This window comes from Emys orbicularis, chromosome 21 (assembly GCF_028017835.1).
Source record: "Emys orbicularis isolate rEmyOrb1 chromosome 21, rEmyOrb1.hap1, whole genome shotgun sequence".
Taxonomy (NCBI): Eukaryota; Metazoa; Chordata; order Testudines; family Emydidae; genus Emys; species Emys orbicularis.
In genome coordinates, this window is record NC_088703.1 from 1,714,336 (window position 1) to 1,742,060 (window position 27,725).

Below are 27,725 nucleotides of genomic sequence, written 5' to 3' on the forward strand. Positions count from 1 at the left end.
TATACACAAAGCATCTGGCTGGAGGGGAAATTCCCCCCCGGATACGAGTCACAGACCCACTTCCTGGATGGGTCTGAATGGGCCCGATCGGGCTCAGACGGGGCGGCTGGCCCCTTGAAGCGTGAGTGGATTGCATGGCTGGTACAGTGCGGGGTGCAGTGCCGCCTGCTACCACTAGGGCGGGGGCGTCCAGCGGGGCTGCAGTCCCCTCAGTGTGTAATACCCCAGGCTGCCACCAGGGGGCAGGCGAGCTGCAGGGCCATACAGGGATATGTGGGGCTAATTGGCAGGCCCTGCCCCCTGCTGGTGGAGGGGTTGTTACCTGCAGCCCTCCCGGCTGTTCCGGGAACTGGGCTCAGACCCCCACAAACCCCTAGGGTAGCTTTGCCCCAGGCCACCCTCAGGGCTGGATCTGGGTCCAAGGGGCCTGATGCCGGCCCCTGCCTGGCACCACGGATCGCAGGCGGGACATGGGCACGGAGGACGCCAGGGGGCAGCGCCAGGGTATGACTTGCACTAACCCAGCCTGGCTCTTTGTCCCCCCCAAGTGGCGGGTCGGGGGAGAGCGGCTCGTGGCTTGCAGGCCCCGGGTTCGATCCCCACCCACCAGCGTGGCTGGTGCCTCGGGGATCGGGGAGCACGGCAAGTCCCCCCACACACTTTAACATGGCGACTGCCCCGGGGCCCGTCAAGTCTCCCCCCAAATGACCTGGGGCAGCTGGAGGTCCGGGCAGGGTCCAGCTCGCGGCCTCTCTCTTCTCTCCTGGTGGACAGGCCACGTGGTGTGTGTCTTGGGGGGATCCGGGGCTGGCAGCTCCCCGCTGGCCCCGCTTCGTGCCCCGGTGGCAGGACGGAGACGGTGAAGGTATCCCAGGGCGGCTGGCTGGGGAGGCCTGATCCTGCATCGATGAGGGTCCTAAATTACTCCCTCGCCGGGTGGGGGTGAGGCTGGTTCGCTGACGCTGGAAAGGGGGGGAATCGGGGTCGCCTGGAGCAGTTCAGCCTGGCACGGGGGGGGGGGGGGGGGCAGGGTCTCCCGGAGCAGTTCAGCCTGGCACGGGGGCGGGGGGGGGGGGGAGAACCGGGGCCCGTTACTCGGCCGAGCCCTTCTGCCTTCTCTTGGAGGGGGGCACCAGGTGGCGGGGCAGGTCGGCGGGCAGGCCGTGCCCCTCCAGCTTGACCTCAATGAGGTGGCTGGCCAGGGCGAACTCCTCGTCGTCCAGCATGCCGTCCCGGTCCACGTCGCTCAGCTTCCAGATCTTGCCGAGCACCGAGTTGGGCAGCTTGGTGGCCACCATCCAGCTCTTGGCCTTGGTGCCGCTCAGCTTCCCGTCCAGGGGCGAGAGGTTGTAGAAGATCTCGTCGTACTTGGGCTTGTCCTTGGTCACCACCCAGTCCTCGTCGTCTGCCCCCTCGTAGGCGCCGTCGGCCAGGCCCTCCACGAAGGGGCCGTTGTGGGTGATGTCGAAGGCCCCCCCCTGCACCGCACCCTCCGGCGTCTCCAGCTCCTCCTGGCGCAGTAGGGGCATCAGCCGGGCGATGTCGCCCGTCAGCATCTCGTCCAGCCCCTCCAGCAGCCGCGGCTTCAGCGCGTGGAACTTGGTGAAGTCGTGAACCATCAGCAGCTCCTGCGAGTGGGGGGGCGGTCAGCAATGGGGGGAGCACGGGCCAGTCCGGCCTGGCACCCCCTCCCCATGGCCCAGTATAGCCTGGCCCCTGCCCACGGCCCAGTCCAGCCGGGCCCCCTCCCCACGGCCCAGTATAGCCTGGCCCCTGCCCACGGCCTAGTATAGCCTGGCCCCCTCCCCACAGCCCAGTCCAGCCGGGCCCCCTCCCCACGGCCCAGTCCAGCCGGGCCCCCTCCCCACGGCCCAGTATAGCCTGGCCCCCTCCCCACGGCCCAGTCCAGCCGGGCCCCCTCCCCACGGCCCAGTATAGCCTGGCCCCCTCCCCACGGCCCAGTATAGCCTGGCCCCTGCCCACGGCCCAGTCCAGCCGGGCCCCCTCCCCATGGCCCAGTCCAGCCGGGCCCCCTCCCCACGGCCCAGTATAGCCTGGCCCCTGCCCACGGTCCAGTCCAGCCGGGCCCCCTCCCCACGGCCCAGTCCAGCCGGGCCCCCTCCCCACGGCCCAGTATAGCCTGGCCCCCTCCCCACGGCCCAGTCCAGCCTGGCCCCCTCCCCACAGCCCAGTCCAGCCGGGCCCCCTCCCCACAGCCCAGTATAGCCTGGTCCCCTCCCCACGGCCCAGTATAGCCTGGTCCCCTCCCCACGGCCCAGTCCGGCCTGGCACTGTCCCTCCCCTACACCTAACTTGGCCCAGCCCCACCCGCTGTCCCCATGGCGGGGGGTAGCCTGCAGGAGCCAGGCCCGGCTCTCACCTGCATCTTGCCGCAGTCGGGGAAGTCGCCGGGCGAGATGTGATGCTCTAGCTGGATCTTGGCGAAGATGACGGGCAGCTTGGCGATCAGGTGCTTCTTCTTGTTGTCCTTCCCGAACACCGAGGGCATCTCCTTCTTCAGGTGGCTGATGATGTGGGCGTGGACCTGGGGGGGCCGAGGGGGCGTCAGCCAGGGACTGGGGGGCGGGGACCCACCTGCAGGGGCTGCCCCCAGAACGAGCAGGCATGCCCCCCCCCCCCCCACGGTGCCAAACTCAGCTCCCACCCCTGCTGCTCGGAGCCACTGGGTTTGCTGGCGGAGCTGTCAATTATACAGACCCCTTCCCCCCCACCACCTAGCATGGCCCTCCCCCACACTATCTTCCTCCCCTCCCCCATGGCCCAGCATCGCCCTCCCCCACACTGCCCAGCCTGGCCCAGCATCGCCCCCCCCAGCCCCGGTGGGCCACGCCAGCTCCCGGTCAGCAGCTCTTCCTGCCCCCCCCCCCCCCCCCGCCCCGCAGTGACCCAGAGCTCCGCTCCCTCGGCTTCCGCAGGAAGGATCCGTCTGGGGCAGTTGGGCAGGGCAGGGTCCCCACCCTCACACCGGAACGGGCCCCCCAGCCCCGGGCTAATGCCGCCTGGCTCACAACATGGCCCGGGACATTGGCCTGGGAGCCAGGACTCCTGGGTTCTAGCCTCGGCTCTGGGAGGGGAGGGGAGGGGGGTCTAGTGGTTAGAGCAGGGGGGCTGGGAGCCAGGACTCCTGGGTTCTCTCTCCGGCTTTGGGAGGGGGGGTCTAGTAACAATCAGGGGGGCTGAGGAGGTGATTTATAAGGAAAGATTTAACAACCCAAATCCAGCTAAAATACACGGGGGGGGGGGGGGACTATGGGCCCCTGCTGCAGCCCCCCTGGGGGAGTTTAGCCCCTGAGCTCTTGGGGGCTGGGGCTCTCTGTCCCCGCCTTCCTCCAGCACTGGCCCTGCCCTGCCAGGGCCACAACCCGCCTGCCCTTCCCCGCTGCCCCCAGCCGCGCGCCAGCCCTGGCTCCACGGACCGGGCCCTGCCCTGCCTTTCCCCGCTGCCCCCAGCTGTGCACCAGCCCTGGCTCCATGGACCGGGCCCTGCCCTGCCTTTCCCCGCTGCCCCCAGCTGTGCACCAGCCCTGGCTCCATGGACCGGGCCCTGCCCTGCCTTTCCCCGCTGCCCCCAGCTGTGCACCAGCCCTGGCTCCACGGACCGGGCCCTGCCCTGCCTTTCCCCGCTGTCCCCGGCCGTGCGCCAGCCCTGGCTCCACGGACCGGGCCCTGCCCTGCCTTTCCCCGCTGCCCCCAGCTGTGCACCAGCCCTGAGACGTCAGGGAATTTGCTGCCTCATGTCCCCCGGTGCTGCGCTTCGCGGCCTTCCCTCTGTGGAGAAAGAGGGGCTCAGGAAAATCTGCGCCCCAAAGCCTTGGGTGGGCTTTGGGGGCTGGGTGAACGCTAGGCGGGAAGGGGGCCGCAGACAGCTGCTCTGGGAGTAAACACCGGCTGAATGTTGCCCCTTGATCCCCCCAGGGTGAGGACGGGCACCGCAGGTCCCGCCGGCACAGATGGCAGCTGAACCCATATGTTTTAGTGGTTAGGAGCACGGGGCTGGGGCTCAGTACTCCTGGGTTCTCGTCCTGCCTCTGCTGGGCCACCTTGGGCCAGTCACTGCCCCACTCTGGGCCTCGGTTTCTGTTGAGTTAAAGTGTGAGCGCCTGGCACAATGGGGGGGCCGGATCTCGGTCGGGGTGTGGGCAGCGCCCGGCACCACAGGGCCCCAACTTACTGTGACCTTAAGAAAGCGACTCAGCGCCTTTGTGCCTCAGTTTCCCCTCTGCATTAAGGCTCCGGCCCAGACGCCAATGTCGTGGGGGCACGGGGCAGATGAACGTCTCCGCTCGATTGCGACGCCGGGGCCGGGGCCGAGGGGCGGGCGTCCGGGCTCCGTGACCCAGGCGGTTGTTGGCAGCCGGCTGTGGAAAGTGCTCAGCGGCTGTTCCATGGACGTTCTGTTCCCTGGCTCCGGCTGCGGCCGGGAGGAAATTGCCACTCGGGAGCCCGGGCCGCACAAAGGGCCCCGGGGAGCCGGCGCAGCAGGTGGCAGGAAAAGATAAGGCCGCGCGGGAGGGAAAGAGGCCGCGAAAGCCAATCTGGCGCTTCCTCTTGGGCCAATGGAGGAGCCTCATTAACACTCCCCCACGTCACTGGGGGCTCGGGGAGAGGAACCTGCGTTACTGAAGGGGCCGCGCCCTCGGGGGTGGGGGTGTCACTTTCCAAAAGTCTGTTAGAATAGGGAACGGGGGGCAGGGTATGGGACCTGGGGCCTTTCCCCTCTAAAGGGTGCGGGCTCTGATCCGGCTCCAGGGCAGGGGCCTTTCCCCTCTAGGGGGCGCTGGCCCTGATCCGGTCGAGGGGCTGGGGCCGGAGAACCAGGGCAGGGGCCTTTCCCCTCTAGGGGGCGCTGGCCCTGATCCGGTCGAGGGGCTGGGGCCGGAGAACCAGGGCAGGGGCCTTTCCCCTCTAGGGGGCGCTGGTCCTGATCCGGTTGCGGGGCTGGGGCCGGAGAGTTGGGGCCTTTCCCCTCTAGGGGGCGCTGGCCCTGATCCGGCCGCGGGGCTGAGGCCGGAGAGCCAGGAGCCGGGGCTGGAAGTTCGCCGTGCCCGGGGTCGGTGGCTCTGAGCGTGGCCAGCCCAACTCCCACCAGCAAACGAGTCACCCAGGGGCTGCCCCCTCCCCAGCCTGGCTGAAGCAAGAAGACATTGTGGGGGGCGGGGGGGCTGTGGCCCCCAAACATGGGGCAAAGCGGCTGCCCGCTCACTGGTGTGCCCCCAGGGCAGGGCACGGCTGGAATCCGGCTGCCAGGACTGGGTGGGGCTGGGACAGGATGGGGGGCCGGGTCGCTCGGAGCTCCCTGCCCAGCCCAGCCTCCCCTGGCCCCACATACCCTGGCGAGGGGGGCTCCCCCTTCAGGCACAGGGCCAGGGACCAGCCCTGCCCCTGCCAGGTGCTAAGGTGAGCGCCCAGCCCCCGCCGCGTCTGCTCAAGTGTGGGGGGCAGCAGCAGGGGGTTGGGAAACCAAGGCCTAGGCTTGTGGGGGTGTCAGTGCCCCCCCAAAATGGAGGCACCCGTCGTTAGAGGCGGTTTTAGGGGATCTGGATAGAGGCATTTCTCAGGCTGGGGGGCCCTGTTGCTCAGGAGGGGGTCCCCGTTTCTCAGGCTGGGGGGCAGGGAGGACTGTTACTCGATCACAGCTGCGGAAGGCTCTGCCACATGGGAAACCCTTAACGAGGAAACCATGCGCAGGATGCAGGGGTGGGGGGCTTGCAAACCCCGTAACGCCCCCCCCATGGGGACAGGGCCATTGTTCAGGGCAGGACAGCCAAGTTTTGGGGGGAGGGGTCTGGAGCCATCTGCTGCCTAAGAGTCACAGCCCTGAAATGATATGGGGGGGTGTAGGAAACAGCCCCAAAAGCTGCCCTCAGAGACTCCCCCCAAACTCAGGGGGTGCAGGGCCCCAATGGGCAGGAGACCCACCAGCTAACAGAGAATGTGAGACCTCACCCCGCAGCCAAGGGGTCTCTAATCACTAGCCCTCCCCTCCCTGGGAACAGAACCCAGGAGTCCTGGTTCCCAGCCCCTGCTCTAACCACCAGACCCCCCTCCCCACGCCACGCCAAGCCAGGCCAGGCCAAGGATAGAACCCAGGAGTCCTGGGTGGCCAGGGGCTCCTTGCTCCCTCACCTTGCTCCCCCTGCCCCCTCAGTCCCCCTGTCTCTCTTGGTGCCCCCCACTCACCCCACTAGAACTCCCCTCCCTCTCCCCTCAGTCCCCCCACCTGCCTAGATCCCCCCGCCCCCCTCAGTGCCCTCCACCGACTACCCCAGAGCCCCTTTCCACGCCCCTTGGTCCCCCTGCCCACCTAGATACCCTGCCCCCCTCAGTGCTCCCCACACACCTCCCCAGAGCCCCTTTCCACGCCCCTGGTCCCCCTGCCCGCCTAGGTCCCATTGTCCCTCTCAGTGCCCCCCCCCCCTCGGCCCCCCCGCTCACCCTGACGAGCCGGGCTCTCTTGACCAGGTCGTTGAGCTTGCGGAGGGCCGAGTTGCGGGGCAGGTTCTGGATGTCCTGGAACAAGTCCTGCTCCTCCAGCTCGAAGAGCCGCCGGTTGTCGGAGACGAGCAGCGGCTCGGCCCAGAAGGAGCCAATGAAGACACGCAGCACCTCGGGGGTGTTGAACACCTTCCCCAGGGACCACATGAGGGCCCCATAGACCCGCATCAGCTGCTGCGTATCCACCATGTCGGCCTTGTTCAGGACCACCCGGATCTTGTCCTCGTTGCCCTTCAGGGCTCGGATGGCCTCCGAGAACTCGTCCGAGATCTCCAGCTTGTGGGCGTCGAAGAGCAGGATGATACGGTCCACGCGCTCCGCGAACCACTGCAGCACGGCTGGGAAGTCATAGCCTGCGGGGCCGGGGACAGGCCGTCAGGGCATGGCAGGTGCGGGGCCCGGCGGGCGGGGCCCGGCGGGCGGGGCCCTGCCCTGTGCCCCACGCCCGCCTTGGCCCCCTGCCCCATGCCCGCCCCACTCCCCAGACCCTGTGCCCCATGCCCACCGTGCCCCTACTCTTCAGCTGTTGCCCCATGCCTGCCCTGCCCCTGTGCCTCATGCCCACCCTGCCCCCTTTTCCCCAGCCCCTGCACCCCATGCCCAGCACAGCCCTGTCCCTTCACTCCCCAGCCCCTGTGCCCCACACCCGCCCTGCCAGGGCATGGGGCCTTCCCTGCAGAGGGCACCGGGTGCCCGTGGACCTGGCTGCCAGGTGTGGAGTCCCTATGCAGCAAGTTCCTGCCTTGACCCCTTTCCGCTGGTGCTGGCGCTGGCCCCAGAGGAATAGCTCGTGGCTTGAGAAAGGGAAAGGGGGCCTCTGCCTCCCCCCAACAGACCCCCTCCCCCACCCTCTGCTCCTCCCCCAGTGTACCCCCACCCTGCCCCCCTCACTCTCCACTGCCTCCCATTGAGATCAGAGCCCCGTCGCGCTGGGCGCTGCCCAGACCCCAACCAAGATCAGGGTCCCCTGTATAGGGGGGGGGGGCCCTCGGACTGAGGGAAGAGACGTCTCATTACACCCCCCCAGCAACCCTAACAGCCTCGCTGAGGAGCACTGCTGGAGCCCAGCCGATCCCGCCCCCCCTCCCGCCCTCCCACTTGGCAGCCCAAGGCAGCAAGTGTCTGCAAAGCACCAAAAAAGGAAGCCTTGAGGCTGAGCAGAGGAAAGTCTGAGCCAGCCGGGGCCCAGCTGGACCGGACAGGGCTGCTGCAAAACCCCCTCCGGGCTTCTCCCCGCTGCCCGGGGGCCCTGGGAAAGGTTGGGGTGGGGAGGCCTGGCCTCCCATGCCAGGGGAAATCAGCGAAACCAATGACCCAGCCTGCTGCCCGGGCGAGGGGCTCTGCCCTGCTGCAGCCCCTCCTCTGTCCCCTGGCTTCTCTGGGGGGCAGGGAGCAGGAGCCGGCCCCACTGGCTGCAGTGACGGGGTGGGGGGGAGAATCGGGTCCTGCGAACTCCTCCGTCCCCTGCTGTTTACACAAGCAGGGAGGGAGCCAACGAGTTTCCAGGCCTGGCGCCCGGCTCTCCCTGGAAAATGGAGCCGGGGGCTCCCGGTGACGGATGCCGTCGCGGCGCTGAAAGGAGGCTGAGCTGGGATGGGGAAGGGGAGGCTGGGCCCAGAGCTGAGCTGTGGGTCCAGCTCAGATGAGATTTGGGGGATTCTCTAGAGAGGGAGGGGGGCCTGAGGGGCAGGAACAGCAGCTGGACCAGACCCTGTGCCCACCCGACAGCCGCACTGGCCTTTCCCCCGTGCCAGCTTGCCGCGGTGTATTGGATCTCACGAGCTACAGGGTTCGCCTTCGCTTGCGGGCCTGGAGCAGGGTGTGGTGGGTTATGGTGCACTGTCTGAACAGGCCCCGTACCCCACCCCAGAGGTGGCTGTGTCTCAGCGCTGGGTGAGGGATCCCTGGATAAGCAGCTGCCATGCAGCTCAGGCCTGCCTGGAAGCCGGCCCTGGGAGCAGGGCCATAAATCTCCCCTGTGGGAAACAGCCTGAGCGCCGGATGGTGCCAGCTCGCGGCGGGAATTTCCTCTGCACTCTGCCCCGTTCGGCTCAATCCCCGGGCAGCCCAGCTGGGCGGTTGCTGCGTCTCGGCGACGGGGTTCACCAGGGGACGGGGCTCTGGGCTCCCATTGCCTCAGGATCTCCTCCTTCCCCCCGAAAAACAGCACCCATGAACTGCCACTAGCTACCTGCAACTGGGGTCTAGTGGTTAGAGCAGGGAGGGGCAGCTGGGAGCCAGGACTCCTGGGTTCTGTCCCCGGCTCTGGGAGGGGAGTGGGATCTAGTGGTTAGAGCAGGGGGCTGGGAGCCAGGACTCCTGGGTTCTGTCCCCAGCTCTGGGAGGGGAGTGGGATCTAGTGGTTAGAGCAGGGGGCTGGGAGCCAGGACTCCTGGGTTCTGTCCCCAGCTCTGGGAGGGGAGTGGGATCTAGTGGTTAGAGCAGGGGGAGCTGGGAGCCAGGACTCCTGGGTTCTGTCCCCAGCTCTGGGAGGGGAGTGGGATCTAGTGGTTAGAGCAGGGGGCTGGGAGCCAGGACTCCTGGGTTCTGTCCCCAGCTCTGGGAGGGGAGTGAGATCTAGTGGTTAGAGCAGGGAGCTGGGAGCCAGGACTCCTGGTTCAATCCCCAGCTCTGGGAGGAGAGTGGGATCTAGTGGTTAGAGTGGGGGGAGGGGAGCAAGGACTCCTGGTTTCAGACAGTGATTCGCTGAATGGCCTTCAGCAAGTCCCTGCCCCCCTCTCTGTGCCTCAGTTTCTCCAATTGTGAAGCAGGGAGAGAACCACACTGATTGGCCTCACAGGGGTCAACTTGGCCATAGGTTTTCACTAGCAATGCTCCCGGTGCCCCCCTGTCAAAGCAGGTTGTGCTGTTCCCATTCACATGCGCTGTCGCCCGCCTCCCCCACGATCACACCCCCAGGACGTACGCCCTGCCCCCGCTGCGCTCCCCTCTGCTGCCACAGCTCCGCTGGCAGGACGGGCATGATTTCTCAGCGTGTTGTGACCCATCCCGTTGCTATGGGGCTCAGCTGGTCCTGCCCACGGAAACCTCCCTGCCCCGGCTTATCACCCGCTTTATTTTAACAGCTTCTTCCTCCATCTGTCCTGGCCCTGCTGGCTGCTGGGGGATTTCAGACCCTGCCCTGCTCCCAGAAACAGCACGTGCCAGGGACCTGGCCTGAACTGAACTGCCCCGTTGGGCATTTCCTGGGTCCAGTCCCAGGGCCGGCTGCAACGCCTGCTCGTGGGGACACACAGCTGCACAAGCAACCCTACAATAACAGACCAGTGTAGCGGTGCAGGATTCACAAGTGACCCTACAATAACAAACCAGTGTGATCAACCTGTGCAACCTCCCAGTGCCCCGACAGCCACAACCCGGCCCGCGCCGCCTCCCAGCGCCCCGACGGCCACGGACCGGCCCGCGCCGCCTCCCAGCGCCCCGACAGCCACAACCCGGCCCGCGCCGCCTCCCAGCGTCCCGACGGCCACGGACCGGCCCGCGCCCCGACGGCCACGACCTGGCCCGCGCCGCCTCCCAGCGCCCCGACGGCCACGACCTGGCCCGCGCCGCCTCCCAGCGCCCCGACGGCCACGGACCGGCCCGCGCGGCCTCCCAGCGCCCCGACGGCCACGGACCGGCCCGCGCCGCCTCCCAGCGCCCCGACGGCCACGGACCGGCCTGCGCCGCCTCCCAGCGCCCCGACGGCCACAACCCGGCCTGCGCCGCCTCCCAGCGCCCCGACGGCCACGACCCGGCCCGCGCTGCCTCCCAGCGCCCCGACGGCCACGACCCGGCCCACGCCCTGACAGCCACGACCTGGCCCGCGCCGCCTCCCAGCGCCCCGACGGCCATGGACCGGCCCGCGCCGCCTCCCAGCGCCCCGACGGCCACGACCCGGCCCGCGCCGCCTCCCAGCACCCCGACAGCCACAACCCGGCCCGCGCCGCCTCCCAGCGCCCCGACAGCCACAACCCGGCCCGCGCCGCCTCCCAGCGCCCCGACGGCCACGACCTGGCCCGCGCCGCCTCCCAGCGCCCCGACGGCCACAACCCGGCCTGCGCCGCCTCCCAGCGCCCCGACGGCCACGACCTGGCCCGCGCCGCCTCCCAGCGCCCCGACGGCCACGACCCAGCCCGCGCCCTGACAGCCACAACCCGGCCTGCGCCGACTCCCAGCGCCCCGACGGCCACGACCCGGCCCGCGCCACCTCCCAGCGCCCCAACGGCCACGGACCGGCCCGCGCCGCCTCCCAGCGCCCCGACGGCCACGGACCGGCCCGCGCCGCCTCCCAGCGCCCCGACGGCCACGGACCGGCCCGCGCCGCCTCCCAGCACCCCTACAATAACACTGCAGCCTGCATGCTAGAGGGAGATGGGTTTTGTTTAGGACGCACAGCTGGGCCTGTCCCAGCGGGTTGTTTGCACCCAGGAATGGGCTGACCACGGGAGAGCTGGGAGCAGTCGAGGGCGCCCTGAACTCAGCAGGGTGTTTACCGAGCCGCCATGCGCCAGGGTCGGGCTGGATTCCCTGCATAGCTCAGGGCGCCGCCCGCACGGAGCTCCCTCCGGCTCCAAAGGGTGCCAGGTGGGCCGCTGGGCAAGGGAGCCCCCTGGCAGCTGGGTGAACCCCTCCTGGAATGCAGCGCCTGCCCCACACGGGCCCCGGGAGCCCCTAGCCGCTTGCCAGCGATGAATTCAGAGGGGAGGAATCCCAACAAGGAATTCGGACACGTCAGTGGAAAAGCACGCCCCCCCCCCCCCTCTACATTCCTCCAGCCAGGGTACAGCCAGGCCGGGGACCCCCCTAGCTTATGGCAGGAACGGCACATTCCTGCAGGGGTCACGGGGAGGGCTGGTGCTCAGTGCCCCTGAAATCGGGCTGCCAGGAGCCTCACAGTGCTTGTTAAGGATGCCTGCTCCCTGCCACTGAGATGCAGCCACCTCTGGGGGGCGGGGCGGGGGCCTGTTTATACAGGGATCCCACACCCGGCGCTGAGATGTAGCCACCTCTGTGATGGGCCCTGGCAGCTGTTTATACAGAGAGTCCCTCAGCCAGGACTGAAATGCAGCCACCTCGGGGGTGGAATGCAGCAGCTGCTAAACATCAGCATTGCACTAGGGTTTAGAATAATAATCAAAGCATGGTCTTATGGTCCAAAACCAGGACTCCTGGGTTCTGTCCCCGGCTCTGGGAGGGAAGCGGGATCTAGTGGTTGGAGCAGGGAGGGCTGGGAGCCAGGACTCCTGGGTTCTGTCCCCAGCTGCCCTGGGGGAGCCACTGCCCCCCAGTTTCCCTGGGAACTAATGGCCCGCACACCCGGTGCAGGTGGCCGTGTGGAGGCAGGTTATCCAGCGTTGGTTTTCCCAGGGCCTTTCCCCCGTGGCTGCTCCCTGCCCCGCAGGGCCAGAGGCCTGGACGTCCCTTTGTTGGCTCCTCTGTGCCTCATGCTCACTGGCAGGCATCCCAGCGCGGGAACAGCCAGCCCCTGCTCAGCTGACGGGGACCCAGCCCCGGCTGGGAGGTTACGCTCCGGGGCCCGGCCAGATCCCATGGCAGGGTGAGGTTATCAGCCTCACAGAATCTCAGGGTTGGACGGGACCCCAGGAGGTATCTAGTCCAACCCCCTGCTCAAAGCAGGGCCAATCCCCAGACAGATTTTTTTACCGCAGTTCCCTAAATGGCCCCCTCAAGGATTGAACTCACAACCCTGGGTTTAGCAGGCCACTGCTCAAACCACTGAGCTGTGCCCTCCCCTCCTTCAGTTCGCACGCCCAGTTTCGTTTGGATACAGGATTCGCCCTCACTTCCTGCCCCGAATGGCTGGCTGGCATTGCTGAATCATAAACGGGCCCCCGCGCCCCACCCCAGAGGTGGCTGCACCTCAGCACTAGGCGAGGGGTCCCTGTATAAACAGCCCTCGCGTTCCACCCCAGAGGTGGCTGCAGCTCAGCCCCAGCTGGTCTGCGCACCAATCCCTCCCCACACAGCATCACCCCCCAGCTCCCCAAAGGCAGCACCCTGCAGGATCCCTCTCGCTCCACTGATGAGGCTCACTAATGAGCTGCGTGCCTGAGGCTACTTATTGCACCGGATTCTGGCCCTGGAACATTTCATTCCCACGCAATGCCCCCCTTTGTAACGGATTCGTTCCCGCGCTGGCTGAACGTTTCCTTCCAGGAATGATTTTATAACCAGGAGGGCGGAGTGAGGGGTACAGGAACAAGAGAAAGAAAATGTCCCCTACGTTTCCCCACTCCCCTCTGCTGGCTCTCGCTCTGGGTCTGGCTGGGGCAGAAAGAGACGTCCAGAGCTGGACAGCAGGGGGCTGCAAGCTGGGATTGAGGGTCCCCGGCAGAGCTCAAGGAGCCCAGGGCTGGGGGAGCAGGGGGCTGTGGGTCAGGATTGAGGGTCCCTGGCAGAGCTGGGGGGGGAGCCCAGGGCTGGGGGATCAGGGGGCTGCGGGTCGGGAGTGAGGGGCCCCGGCAGAGCTGGGGGAGCAGGGGGCTGCGGGTCGGGAGTGAGGGGCCCCGGCAGAGCTGGGGGAGCAGGGGGCTGCGGGTCGGGAGTGAGGGGCCCCGGCAGGGCTGGGGGAGCAGGGGGCTGCGGGTCGGGAGTGAGGGGCCCCGGCAGAGCTGGGGGAGCAGGTATCTGCGTAACTCAAAGCCCCTGCTCCATTCCCTCCTTTGCCATCTGTCTATGGCACTCGCCCAGCAGCATGGGCAGCCCTGGGATAACGCCCCCCCGCTCCCCCCCCCCCCCCAAGCTGCTTCCTGTTTGGAATGAGCCCGACTGCTTTGTTTCCCGCGGAGTCGGGCTCCGGGACTGAGTCAATATTTCCCGGCCGGCTGGAGCCGGGGGGCAGGGAACCGAGGGGCTCGGCTGCAGCCCCGCGCCAGGACCACGCCCGGCCGGCCGCATGGCAGGGCCAAGGGCAGAGCAGAGATGAAGCCTGAGATTTATTTGTCTGATGGCTCCGTGCCCCCCTCAACGCCCTTTGGGAACCCAGGAATCCTGGCCCCAGCCCCCCTCCAAAGACAGGGCGGCAATACCCACGTTTGTCCCACTGGGGCTTGCCCTCTGCCCCTGCCCTTGGGCGGCTTCTTGCCTCCCGCCCCGTCATCACCCTACCTGGGGGGGAGCTGGGCTCCATTGACCCGGGAGCCACCGGCCCAGTCACACCCAGCGTCTGGGGCAGAACCCACCCCCCACCCCCTCTGAGCCACCCCCAGACTGGCATCGCACCCGCTCGTGGGCAGCGGGGGCCCCGCTCAGCCCTGGTGCAAGGCACCCGCAAGGCAACTACTTGCACACACGCCCCGCCCTGTGGGCACACGCACACACACCCCACGGGCACGGGCACACGCACACAGGCCCGGCCACATGGGCACGGGCACACACACACACGCACACACGCCCCACCACGCGGGCACACGCACACACGCCCCATGGGCACACGCACACATGCCCCACCACACAGACACACACGCACACGCCCTGCCACGTGGGCACCCATGCACATGCCCCATCATGTGGGCACATGCCCTGTGGGCACACACCCACACACCCCCATGGGCACACGCCCTGTGGGCACACACCCACACACACCCCGTGGGCACACCCACACACACATACCCTGCCACACGGGCACACGTACCTCCACTGACATACGGACACACACAGATGCAAACGTGGGCGCCCGCGAACACACACACACTGCGAGTGCCCCCCCCCGAGCCTGCGCCCAGACACAGGGCACACGCGCTGCCACGAGGGGCCGCACACACTGACATGCACAAACAGTTTGTTCAAGCAAATTACTACAACAACGGGTCGGTTCATCCTGCGACGATGACTCATGGTAAAAAAATGCCCCTGGCCCATACCCAGGCCCGGCCCCTGTAGCAACAGGCCTCACAGCCAAGTGTGAGCTTGACCGGGCGTTCTGCAGGGAGGGGGTCTGGTGCTGGGGGTGCACGGAGACACACCCGTCCAAAGGGATACACCACGGCTCCCAGCCCCCCACCCGCTACCCCACTAGACACCACTCCCCACCCCGAGCTGGGGACAGAACCCAGGAGTCCTGGCTCACAGCCCCCCATCCGCTGCCCCACTAGACCTCACTCCCCTCCCCGAGCTGGGGACAGAACCCAGGAGTCCTGGCTCCCAGTCCCCCTGCTCTAACTACTAGACCCCACTCCCCTCCCAGAGCTAGGGAGAGAACCCAGGAGTCGTGACTTGACCTGCTGGGCTCCACAGCCCTTCAACCCACCCTGGCGATCAACATGCCCTGAACAAAGCCCCACATGGGGGGAGTCGGGGTTACAGATGTGGCCTGATGAAGCCCCTGCCCCTTGCTCCATCCACACAGCACTGAGCCAGTGCAGTTTCCCCCCCCCCCAAGGCCTTACCCCGGCACACACGCTGCTTGGCTCCCGACAGGATCCCCGGGGTGTCGATGAGGCTGATACTCTCCAGGACTTGGTTGGGCAGGTGGGCGCACATGAACCTGGCAGGAGAGGGAGGCAGCGATGAGCAATGGCAGCATGTGAGACAGGAGAGGGGCAGCTCGGCCTGCGCACGAGGAGCCAGGACTCCTGGGTCCTACCCTGGCACAGGGAGGGGAGGGGAGGGGAGTGGGGTCTGGTGGTTAGAGGGGGGGAGGGGCTGGGAACCAGGACTCCTGGGTTCAATGCATGGCTCTGTCACTGAACTGATGTGTGACCTGGGGCAAGTCTCTTCCCCACTGGTGCCCGTCTCCCGTCCCTGCCCGTGTCTAGGTCGAGTGGGAGCTCTGCCAGGCAGGGACTGTCTCACTCTGTCTGGGCAGCGCCCGGCCCCATGGGGGGGCCCTGATCTCGGCCGGGGTCTGGGCAGCACCTGGCGCACTCGGAGACTCTAGGGGTTACTGTGTTTGACTCCTGGCAGGTTTATCCCGGGTGCTTTGATCTCCAGGGCTGAGAAAGCAGGTGGAAAACATTTGTTTACAGAGAGCTCATCCACCCTGCTGCGAGCCCCCTTCTCCTTGCGGAAGGAGCGTGCTGCGCCGGGGCTATTCTCTGCCCCCCAGGGCCCATGGGGGGTGGATCAGGGGCATGGCCAGAGCGCACTGTGCCGGGGCTATTCTCTGCCCCCCAGGGCCCATGGGGTGGATCAGGGGCATGGCCGGAGCGCACTGCGCCAGGGCTAGTCTCTGCCCCCCAGGGCCCATAGGGGGTGGATCAGGGGCATGGCCAGAGCGCACTGCGCCGGGGCTAGTCTCTGCCCCCCAGGGCCCATAGGGGGTGGATCAGGGGCGTGGCCGGAGCACGCTGCGCCGGGGCTATTCTCTGCCCCCCAGGGCCCATGGGGTGGATCAGGGGCATGGCCAGAGCGCACTGCGCCGAGGCTAGTCTCTGCCCCCCAGGGCCCATAGGGGGTGGATCAGGGGCATGGCCAGAGCGCACTGCGCCGAGGCTAGTCTCTGCCCCCAAGGGCCCATAGGGGGTGGATCAGGGGCGTGGCCGGAGCACGCTGCGCCGGGGCTATTCTCTGCCCCCCAGGGCCCATGGGGGGTGGATCAGGGGCGTGGCCGGAGCGCTCTGCGCCGAGGCTATTCTCTGCCCCCAAGGGCCCATAGGGGGTGGATCAGGGGCATGGCCAGAGCGCACTGCGCCAGGGCTATTCTCTGCCCCCCAGACGAGTTAGAGCAGCCCTGAGGTTGCTGTAATTTACACTAAGGGCCAGGCAGCTCCCAGGATTCAGAGGGTTTAAAGCCTTGGGCAGTCCCTGCCTTTCCCTGATCCTGGGGCCCTGGCAGTGCTGGGGAGCCAGGTCACCCCGCCCCCCCACAGAACAGCAGCCTTAGGGGAGCCCCGAGCTGGCTGGAGAGGCTGGTGGCACTGGGATTTGGCCCCCTCCAGGCCCAGGGTGCAAGCAGACACCCCCTGGCCTCTCAGGCCTCGCCTGTGCCAGCCTGGGGCTGCCCTTCTTCCACCCCTCCCCCCCACCCCCCGCCGTAGGGTGCCCGGTGCATCAGCTCATGCTGGAAAACGTCTTCCCCTTCACGCTGTCTTCCCGATGCACCCCGGGGGCACGGCGGCCCCGGGCACGTGCCAGCGCCTGGACGGAGGCTGGACAGGGGCGAAGGGGAGAGAGGCCCCAGTGGGGAAAGGCAGGGAGGGCTGGGGAAGAAGGAATGAAGGATGGAGCAAGACGCAGGCTGGGGGATCTGGGAAGAGGAGAGCGAGCCAGGGCTGGTGCAGAGGATGGGGGGTGCTGCCCCACGCTCCCTGGCCTGAGCGGGGGGGTAGGGGGGGGAAGCAGCCCAGCATTAGCAGGAAGCCGGGCCCTGCACACGAGTTGGGGGCTCATGGGGAGGAGCCGGTGTTTACAAACTCCTCCACGCTGGAGGAAGTCGGGCCGGTCCGATATAAACACGATGCTAAAAATAGCCCTGCCTGGGCCCAGCTGAGCCGGGCGTGGGAGGGGCGGCGGTAGGGAGGGGGCTCCCAGCTCGGCTGTGGCTGATTCGCAGCAGAGCTGAAGCTACAGGCCAGATGGGCTCCCGCGGCCTGCTCCAAAGCCAGGGGGCTAACGGGAGCCATTGCACTGACCTCAGTGGGCTTTGGGTTGGGCTCCAGGGCCCATTGCCCTGGGAAAGCCACCACAGTCCATGAAAAGAACCCAGGCGTCCTGGCCTGTTTGTCTAGAAAGGAGAATGTTTCCAGAGTCAAAATTCATTTTATTTTACCAAGATCAGGGCCCCGTCGCGCCAGGCGCCGCCCAGACCCCGGCCGAGATCAGGGCCCCGTAGGGCCGGGCGCTGCCCAGACCCCGGCCGAGATCAGGGCCCCGTCGAGCCGGGCGCTGCCCAGACCCTGACCAAGATCAGGGCCCTGTCGTGCCAGGCGCTGCCCAGACCCCGGCCGAGATCAGGGCCCCGTCGGGCCGGGCGCTGCCCAGACCCCGGCCGAGATCAGGGCCCCGTCGAGCTGGGCGCTGCCCAGACCCCGGCCGAGATCAGGGCCCCGTCGTGCCAGGAGCTGCCCAGACCCCGACCAAGATCAGGGCCCTGTCGCGCCAGGCGCTGCCCAGACCCCAACCGAGATCAGGGCCCCGTCGTGCCGGGAGCTGCCCAGACCCCGGCACGACGGGCTACAGGCCAGATGGGCTCCCGCGGCCTGCTCCAAAGCCAGGGGGCTAACGGGAGCCATTGCACTGACCTCAGTGGGCTTTGGGTTGGGCTCCAGGGCCCATTGCCCTGGGAAAGCCACCACAGTCCATGAAAAGAACCCAGGCGTCCTGGCCTGTTTGTCTAGAAAGGAGAGTGTTTCCAGAGTCAAAATTCATTTTATTTTACCAAGATCAGGGCCCCGTCGCGCCAGGCGCCGCCCAGACCCCGGCCGAGATCAGGGCCCCGTAGGGCCGGGCGCTGCCCAGACCCCGGCCGAGATCAGGGCCCCGTCGAGCTGGGCGCTGCCCAGACCCCGGCCGAGATCAGGGCCCCGTCGAGCCGGGCGCTGCCCAGACCCTGACCAAGATCAGGGCCCTGTCGTGCCAGGTGCTGCCCAGACCCCGGCCGAGATCAGGGCCCCGTCGGGCCGGGCGCTGCCCAGACCCCGGCCGAGATCAGGGCCCCGTCGAGCTGGGCGCTGCCCAGACCCCGGCCGAGATCAGGGCCCCGTCGTGCCAGGAGCTGCCCAGACCCCGACCAAGATCAGGGCCCTGTCGCGCCAGGCGCTGCCCAGACCCCAACCGAGATCAGGGCCCCGTCGTGCCGGGAGCTGCCCAGACCCCGGCCGAGATCAGGGCCCCATTGTGCCAGGCACTGCACAGACACAGAGTGAGAGCCAGTCCCCCATAGACGTATTATCCCTATATTACAGACAGGGGAAACCGAGGCACAATGCAATTTCCAGTGAGTCTGTGACAGAGCCAGATACTGAACCCCCATCTCCTGGGTCCCAGCCTTTCCTCAAGGCCCCCCTCGCTCCGTCTTCCCCGCTCGCACCCCTCAGCTCAGCCCCGAGCAGAGCTTGCCCATCCCCGGGGGCCTCCTGCCAGCCATCTCGTGAGACGGGCCTGTCCGCCCATGGCTCCCTGCTGCCAGCGCATCTGGAGCCGTGACGCCTTCTTTCCAGACAGCCCAGTCCGGGGAGGGGACTGGGCCACAGGCCCTGCATTCCTGAGAGCCTGGCTCAGCCCCAGCCCCCAGCCTGGCCCCCCCGCCACGGACCGGGGCTGGGTGGGAACAGGTGTCCTCTGCACTGCACGAGACCCCCCAGCCCAGCACCGGCTGGACGCACATCTGGACGCACTGGCTCTCACAGGCTGCTGCTGTTTAAACCTCCCTCCCCCCAGCTGCAGCCCCCCGACCCCCCAGCTGCAGCCCCCTCCCCTGTCAAACCCAACAGCCCATGCTTCTCCCAAGGGGCTGGGCAGGGACATGCAGGGTGAACAGCTGTTTGCAATGGGCTCTGGTGGAGCAGGGCTGGGGCGGGAAGCCAAGGCAGGGCTGTGCCAGATGGGGCAAGGGATCTCCACTTTTCGGAGAAGGAGTGGGGTCTAGTGGTTAAAGCTCGGGGGGGGGGGGGGGAGAGAAAGGCTGGGAGCCAGAACTCCTGGCTTCTATGCCCAGCTCTGGGAAGGGAGTGGGGTCTAGGGGTTAAAGCGGGGGCGGTGGGTGGGAACCAGGACTCCTGGGTCCGATCCCTGGCTCTGGGAAAGTCATAGGGTCTAGCTGTTAGATGTAGGAGTTTGGGCTCCTGGGTCCGATCCCTGGCTCTGCGAAGGTGTGGGGTGTCTGAGAGGCCGGTGCAGGGAGGGCCTGGGAGCCAGGACTCCTGAGTCCGATCCCTGGCTCTGCGAAGGTGTGGGGTGTCTGAGTGGCTGGTGCAGGGAGCTAGGACTCCTGGGTCCGATCCCTGGCTCTGTGAAGGTGTAGGGTGTCTGAGAGGCCAGTGCAGGGAGGGCCTGGGAGCCAGGACTCCTGGGTCCGATCCCTGGCTCTGTAGGACGTAAGGCTCGAAGAGGAGAAACGACATGTGCAGGGTTGTGCAGAATCAGGAGAAGAGCCCAGGAGTCCTGACAAGCTTATGCTGCCTTGCTCTGAGCCTGAACTGCTGCATGCTGCCGCTGAAGCACTGCCGTGTTCCACCCCAGAGGCAGCTGCACTTCAGTGCGTGTTGGGGGAGCGGCCCCATGCAATACTCTGTGACTCATGAAAGGCTCGGTGAGGGAGGTTTACAAAGCAAGGCCGGTGTCTTAGCCACAAATTCAATCACTGACACCCCCAGCCCGGCTCCCTCAACATCAGGGCAGGAAACGGCTCCCAGGCTAACGTGGGTGTGTGTGTATGAGAAGCTAAGAGAGGAGGGCTTGGATCTAACCCCCCTCCCCCCAGTCCCATGTCCCCCCCCCCACTGGGTTGCACACAGATGCACACACACAAGTACACACACGCACAGGGATGCATGCACATATACTGACACACAGATGCACAAACACAGAGGAATGTATGTGCACACACACACACACACGCATGCCCCACCCAGCCTTTCTGAAACACGCTTCAACAAAACCTGGCAGGGGAATTTGCCTGACACCGAGCTCAGCTCTCGCTCAGAGACTCTAGCTTGCCCCGGAGGCCCCGGGCATGAAGCAGGACTCCCCGGGCCGGGGCTCTGGCCTGGGCCACGCAGGAGGCCAGAGTGGACAGTCCCTCCTATCCTTATAATCTACGATGTGATGAACATCCCGGGGGGGGGGGAGAAGAGATCTGTTCCCATCTGCCCCCCCCCTCGTCTTGGAACAGCCGTCTCCCAAGGAAGGGCGGGAGCCCCATTGCAGGAGACATTTAATATCACACTGCATCGAGCAGAGGGGACCATTCTGTCCCCTGGGGGCGGGGGGGACAGACTGGAGGGGCCGATCCCTCCCCGAGGGGGGAATAGACAGGAGGGGACACACTGTCCCTCTGCCCCCAGGATGCCCAGTGCAGAGGAGGGACAGGGCAGAGCCCCAGTGTGGAGACAGGCTGTAGAAATGATCCAAGGCTCCGCCCTGGGGCGAGACTGGATAGATCGGGGCTGGGGGAGGAGAGGAGCAGGAGCTGGGGACGGGAGGGGCTAGAGAAGGGGAATGGGCTGCCCCTGCTTGTCCCAAGGGCAAGGGGACGCCCATTGACTCTGAGTGGCAGCTGTTTAAACCAATGAAAGGAAATGCAGCCGGGCATTAGCCAGTGGAACTCCCTGCTACAAGCTCTGAGGCCAAGCGCTCAGGGACTCAGGCAAGGGTTGGGGATACTGAGGACGTTTATTAGACAGACTGGGGTTTTGGTTTAATAAGGGATATGAGTCCCCTTTCAAGTCTTGGGGCTCAGGGGAAAGCATCCCCTAGTGGCCAGATTATCCCATAGTTCTCTGGGCTAGATGGAGCCGCTGGCCATTCCTATGACATGGCCCATTGCTGAAGCACAAGTGAGGGGAGGAGACTCTAAAAGGAGCTGGGAATGGGCACATCAGACCAGATCAAAGGCCCATCAAACCAGGCCTCCTGTCTGCGAGAGAGTAGGTCAAGCCAGACACTCCCGAGGAGCGTGAGGTACCGGCTGTGGCATCTCACCACATGGGGGAAATTCCTGACCCCTCCATGGGGCTGACCCGCTCACGCCCTGGAGCATGCCGATTAAACAGCCACAGGACCCAAGCTAGTTCAGCCTGGGCTGGCTCGGGTGTGGGCTAAAGCCGAGGAAGAGGAGGCACTTGTCGATGGCAAGGAAAGGCCGTGGCACAGGGTCCCTGGGGGAAGGCATTGGAGGACCAGCAGCCCTCGATTGTTGTGTGGCGGGCTAGCCTGGGCCGAGTTAAGTGGCTGTGGAGGGAAGCTCACCCAAGGGCTGCCCAGTAGGCCCGGTTGTGCAGGCCACCACACGAGCGACGGGGTTTTGCGCACATGCGGATGGGGGTTGAGTTCATGGGGACGTTGGCCACTGATGGCCAGCCCTTCGGGAGCAGGAGCCAGCGAGCGGGGGGCCAGCACTCACCGGTTGAGGAAGGTGTTCCCGAAGGGGTTGAGCTTGCGGAAGGGTTTCTTGGGGTCAACGATGAGGGCATTGCCCGGGATGATCCCCTCGGTCTCGCCGTGCATGACCGCAATGAAGGAGTCAGTGGTGGGCTCGGGCCCGATGCGGCTGCCCGGGATGTCCTGCTCCAGCAAGTACTTGATGAAGGTGGTCTTCCCTGTGGAGTACTGCCCCACCACCAGCACCATGGGCTTGTTGTCAAAGTCGGCATCCTCCAGGGCCGGTGAGTGGAAGTCATGGAAGCGGTAGAACTCCTCCACGGGCAGCAGCTTCTTCTTGTAGAGGTTCTTCAGCCCCTCGGTGACCGTGTGGATCACCTCAGGAGTCTTCTTCTCGTTCTTCCTCATCCAGCTGAACATCTTCCCCTAGTCCTGCCGTACACACCCAGGGAGAAACAGGGCAACGGGAACTCCTTGGGAGATCGATAGATCCTAATCAACAGATCTTTCTGAGATCAATAGCTCGGAGTTGATAGCTCTTTCCGAGATCAATAGATCTGAGAGTCAATAGTTCAACCAATCCGATAGAGAGATCAATTAATCCAAGCTGAAAACCCCGTCGAAAAGCAAGAAGAGCCACAGTCTTTTGGAGATCAGCAGATGTGAAGTTGATAGATCTTGAAATTGCTAGATCTCTGGGAGATCAGTCAGTCCAAATGGAAAGCTCTTGAAGACGGGAGACTGACAGATCTGAAACCAATAGACCTCTTGGGAATCAGCAGATCTCTGATCAGCAGATCCAAATGGATAGATCTTTTTTGTGGGGAGACGGGTGGATCTCTTGGGTGATCTCCAGACCTGGATTTGGTAATCAGATGAAATTTAAAGGCACGGCGTTGCATATGCTGCTTGATTTAAAGAAACCTAAGCAGAATCACTCCTAAACCAGGATCATAGGTTTGGCACCGGGGGGGGGGGGGGGGGGGGGGTTCTTCTGATGCCACTTGGGAAGGAACTTGTGCTCCCCTTTCCCCCCTCAAAAAAAAAAAGTTACGCAGCCCGGAGAAAGCCAGCCCCAGGAGCTAGCGGCGCAATCTCAGCAGGGATCAGAGCTGCTAATGGCGCTTTGCAGAGAAAAATTCCTTCTCTGGCCCATGCAATTTTTTTTTTTTCTAAAGGAGGGGAAAAAATCTTTCAGTGAACTTGCAGAAGATCCTGCAGAACATCTGAGGAGGGGCTGGGAGGCTGCCTAAGGGAAAAGGAGTTGCCAGATGACACAAGGCAGACAGCGGAATATATTAACATAAATTAACAGGGGGGTTGTGGGGGGAACTTGAGAACAAATATTGTGTGTGGGGGGGGAGGCATAGGAACAGCCTTCGTACTGAAGGCAGGAATGTGGGCTGGACAGGCAGCCTGTGGTGCCACCAAGCGGGGGACTGACGCACGTGCGGCCAGAAGGAAAAGGAGGAACCAGATGCAGCCTTTGCTGTCACCCTTTGCACAGGCGGCTCAGGAAAGGTCATCTGGATTCACAACAGGGGATCAGTTACCGCCCCCTCCCAGAGCCCCATTGTGGACATGGCCTGTGCAGAATTCAAGGGGCCTGTGGCCAACTCTCATGATTTTGTCCCGAGTCTCGTGATAATCATCAGAGGGGAGCCGTGTTCGTCTGTGTCCACACAAACAACCAGGAGTCCGCTGGCACCTTAAAGACTAACCGATTGATTTGGGCATAAGCTTTCGTGGGTAAAAACCCCACTTCTTCAGATGCATGGAGTGAGAATTCCAGATACAGGCATTATATCCTGGCACATGGAGAGCAGGGAGTTACCTCGCAAGTGGAGAACCAGTGCTGACAAGGCCAATTCAGTCAGGGTGGATGTGGTCCACTCCCAATAATTGATGAGGAGGTGTCAATTCCAAGAGAGGGAAAATTGCTTTTGTAGTGAGAGCCAGCCACTCCCAGTCCCTATTCAAGCCCAAATTAATGGTGTTAAAGTTTGCAAATGAATTTTAGTTCTGCAGTTTCTCTTTGAAGTCTGCTTTCGAAGTTTTTGTTGTTGAAGGATGGCTACTTTTAATGTGACAGATGCCATCATGTGCCAACAATGCCCCTCTGCCATGTACATTGGCCAAACCAGACAGTCTCTACGTAAAAGAATAAACGGACACAAATCGGACATCGGGAATGGTACCATACAAAAGCCAGTAGGAGAACACTTCACTCTCCCTGGACACTCAAGAACCGATTTACAAGTAGCCATCCTTCAGCTCTCTGGGCCAGAGACTGTCTTGCTGTCCTACATTTGTACAGCATGTAGCGCAATGAAGTCCTGGCCCCAGGTGCTACCCTAATACAAATAATAAGGAAAAACTAAAGCCTCATTAAACCTGGCTGTAAATCCCAGGCAGACAAGAGGCATCCAACAATAACACCTCGCTCTTCTATAGTGTCTTCCATCAGTCGATCTCCAAGTACTTTATGAAGAAGGTCGGTATGGTTGTCTCCATTTCACAGGTGGGGAAACTGAGGTTCAGAGTGGGCCAGTGACTCGCCCTCGGTTAGCAGGCCAGTGACAGAACCTACCTCCCCCGAGTCCCACTCCAGCGGTCTATTCACTGAGCCATGCTGCTTCCCACACAGAGCTACAGGGTGGTCAACCATCCCCTATTAACGACTAAGCAAAGGAACCTCCTCACAACGTCCAATCGCAGGCGCTGAAAGCTCCCTGGCACTCTGGGACCATCGCACAGAGCTCAGCGGACGTTGTTTGGAGCAGACGGGGTGGGTGGCGAGCCGACAGAGGGGGTGTACGGAGACACCCAAGCAATTTATTTTTTGGGGCCTGGTTGTACATTTTCCATTAAGTCTCCCCCCTTCCCACCTCTGATGGTTGAGGTTTTGACCAAGTATCTTCGTGGGACGAGTCTGCTTCTCTCGGAACCACCTCACGCCATAAAACTAGGACGGAAGGCAGAGTCCGGGAAGTAGTTGACAAAATCCAGGAAACGCAACTTTGCTGGTTCAGACGCCTGTGGAGGAGGAGCAAAGAGAACCTGGTGAAGACCGCAAGGCAGGAAACAGTGGTAAGAAAGAGGAAAGCCAAGGAAGCAGTTGCCTCCTTCTTGCAGCAGCCTCGTTAGGGAGGCGCAAAGCCCTCAGACAATGTCAAATCTGCTCCGAGGGCAGTCGTCAGTCTTTGGTTGCAGTCACACATGGGATCCTTTAACAGGTCCCAGGTGTGAAGGCTGGCTCTGCGTTGAAACTGGCCCACTCAAAATCCGTTCACAAGGACCTGAGAGTGGCATGGCAAACCAAAGCTGGGTAGACGCATGGCCGGGTCAGTTACGAGTCTGGTTTCTGACGTCCGCTGTAGACCATTCTTCGTGCCACAAGAAATCTGGGCTGGACAAATGGGCCCACAACGGGCGCCCTGATGACAAACACGCTCTTGGGTTGTTAAAGAGAACTGTTTATAGGGGTAGGCTTGGGTTTGTCCTGATCTTCTCAGCCATTCTGCCTGGAGCATCCTCATGAAGGAGTGTAGAGGAGTGATTTTCTTAACATGGGGAGCAGCGGTACTGGTGTGCAGTGAATCGTCCCGGTTACGATGCACATGGTTGAGCGCAGTTGTGGGTCGACCCACGTGACATGAGACAACTGGAAAAGAAGCAATAGCTAGACTGCATTAATGAAGATGGATCTTAGTTCCACCTTGGCGTGAGGAAGGTGGTTGGATGCTTGCACAACAACCCGACCTCAGAAGATGCAATCAAGGGAAGAAGAATTCTTCTTTTCGCAAAAACAGATGCTTGCTGTCAAAATTTTCATTTGGTCAACCTCGAATTAATTTTCTGTTGGGGGAAACCTTTTTATGGAAAGTTGTTGTCCAGCCCTATTAATAATAATACTTCATTTTCCACCCAAAACCTGAAAGTTTTCAGACAAAAAGGCAAAATTTTCCATGGGTGGAAAAAAAAATTCCAACCAGGTCTAATTTTTAAATATCTGAAACTAGCGTCTCAGCAACGGCTGGAGCAAATGGTCTCTCTAAGGATTCATGGGTTGCAAGGCGAGGAGGGACCACTGTGATCTAGTCTGACCTCTGTATAACACATGCCAGAGAACTGCCCTGAAATGATTCCCAGAGCCGAGCTTTTAGAAAAACAGCCCATCTTGATTTTAAAATGGTCAGTGATGGAGAATCCACCATGACCCTTGGTCAATTGTTCCAATGGTTAATGACTCTCACCGTTAAAAATTCCCACCTTATTTACGGTCTGAGTTTGTCTAGCTTCAACTTCAGGTTCGACCTTCCTCTGCTGGATTGTAGAGCCCGTTACTGAATATTTGTTCCCAGTGTAGGTACTTGTAGACTGTGATCAAGTCACCCCTGAGCCTTCTCTTGGTTAAATTAGACTCAAGGAGCTCAATCCATTTATCACTCCAAGGCAGGTTTTCTCCTCCTTTCATCGTTCTCTTGTGACCCCTCTCCGATTCGTCAACATCCTTCTTGTGTTGTGGGCACCAGGACTGGACGCAAGATCCCAGCAGTGGTCACACCAGGGCCAAATACAGAGGGGAAAGAACCTCTCTGCTCCTACTCGAGATTCCCCTGTTGATGCATCATCTCAGGCTGGCGTTACCCCTTATGGCCCCGGTGTCACACCGGGAGCTCATGTTCAGCTGGTTCTCCTCCAAATCTCTGTCAGAGTCACTGCTTCCCAGGATAGCGTCCCCCCACCCTGTACGCACGGCCTGCATTCTTTGTTCCTAGATGTATCCATTGACATGCAGCTGTATTAAAACACTGCAGGAATCACAGGGGTCAGGAAACTAATCCAGTTCTACCCACCAATGGAGAGCAGCATTTTAACAAGGGCTTTCCACTGTCCCTCCTCCGCGAGGCCAATAGCCACTATCTGAGTTGTACCCCTGGAACTAAACCAGCAACTTCCAGAGCTAAAGCTTAGAATCAGAGAATCACAGAATCTCAGGGTTGGAAGGGACCTCAGGAGGTTCTAGTCCAGCCCCCTGCTCAAAGCAGGGCCAATTCCCAACTAAATCATCCCAGCCAGGGCTTTGTCAAGCCGGGCCTTAAAAACCTCTAAGGAAGGAGATTCCACCACCTCCCTAGGGAACCCGTTCCAGTGCTTCACCACCCTCCTAGTGAAATAGTGTTTCCTAATATCCAACCTAGACCTCCCCCACTGCAACTTGAGACCACTGCTCCTTGTTCTGTCATCTGCCACCACTGAGAACAGCCGAGTTCCATCCTCTTTGGAACCCCCCTTCAGGTAGTTGAAGGCTGCTATCAAATCCCCCCTCACTCTTCTCTTCCGCAGGCTAAATAACCCCAGTTCCCTCAGCCTCTCCTTGTAAGTCATGTGCCCCAGCCTCCTAATCATTTTTGTTGCCCTCTGTTGGACTCTCTCCAATTTGTCCACATCCCTTCTGAAGTGGGGGGACCAAAACTGGATGCAATAATCCAGATGTGGCCTCACCAGTGTCGGATAGAGGGGAACAATCACTTCCCTCAATCTGCTGGCAATGCTCCTACTAATACAGCCCAATATGCCATTGGCCTTCTTGGCCACAAGGGCACACTGCTGACTCATAGCCAGCTTCTCGTCCCCTGTAGTCCCCAGGTCCTTTTCTGCAGAACGGCTGCTTAGCCAGTCGGACCCGAGCCTATAGTAGTGCATGGGATTCTTCCATCCTAAATGCAGGACTCTGCACTTGTCCTTGTTGAACCTCATCAGATTTCTTTTGGCCCAATCCTCCAATTTGTCTAGGTCACTCTGGACCCTATCCCTACCCTCCAGTGTATCTACCTCTCCCCCCAGCTTAGTGTCATCTGCGAACCTGCTGAGGGTGCAATCCATCCCATCATCCAGATCATTAATGAAGATGTTGAACAAAACTGGACCCAGGACGGACCCCTGGGGAACTCCTCTTGATACCGGCTGCCAACTAGACATCGAGCCGTTGATCACTACCCATTGAGCCCGACGATCTAGCCAGCTTTCTATCCACCTTATAGTCCATTCATCCAACCCATACTTCTTTAATTTGCTGGTAAGAATACTGTGGGAGACTGTATCGAAAGCTTTGCTAAAGTCAAGATATATCACGTCCACCGCTTTCCCCATATCCACAGAGCCAGTTATCCCATCATAGAAGGCAATCAGTTGGTCAGACA

At 63.1% G+C, this 27,725-nt stretch overlaps 1 protein-coding gene across 1 annotated transcript; it reads right to left on the minus strand.

Moving 5' to 3' along the window:
- Positions 1 to 1,091: 1,091 nt before the first annotated feature.
- EHD2 (EH domain containing 2) lies at positions 1,092 to 21,939 on the minus strand. Its single transcript, XM_065420719.1, has 5 exons — positions 21,542 to 21,939; positions 14,928 to 15,025; positions 6,457 to 6,869; positions 2,381 to 2,545; positions 1,092 to 1,628 (listed from the first exon to the last, which is right to left on the minus strand). The coding sequence occupies exons 1-5, from the start codon at positions 21,937 to 21,939 to the stop codon at positions 1,092 to 1,094; spliced, it is 1,611 nt and encodes a 536-aa protein (XP_065276791.1).
- Between the last annotated feature and the right edge of the window lie 5,786 nt (positions 21,940 to 27,725).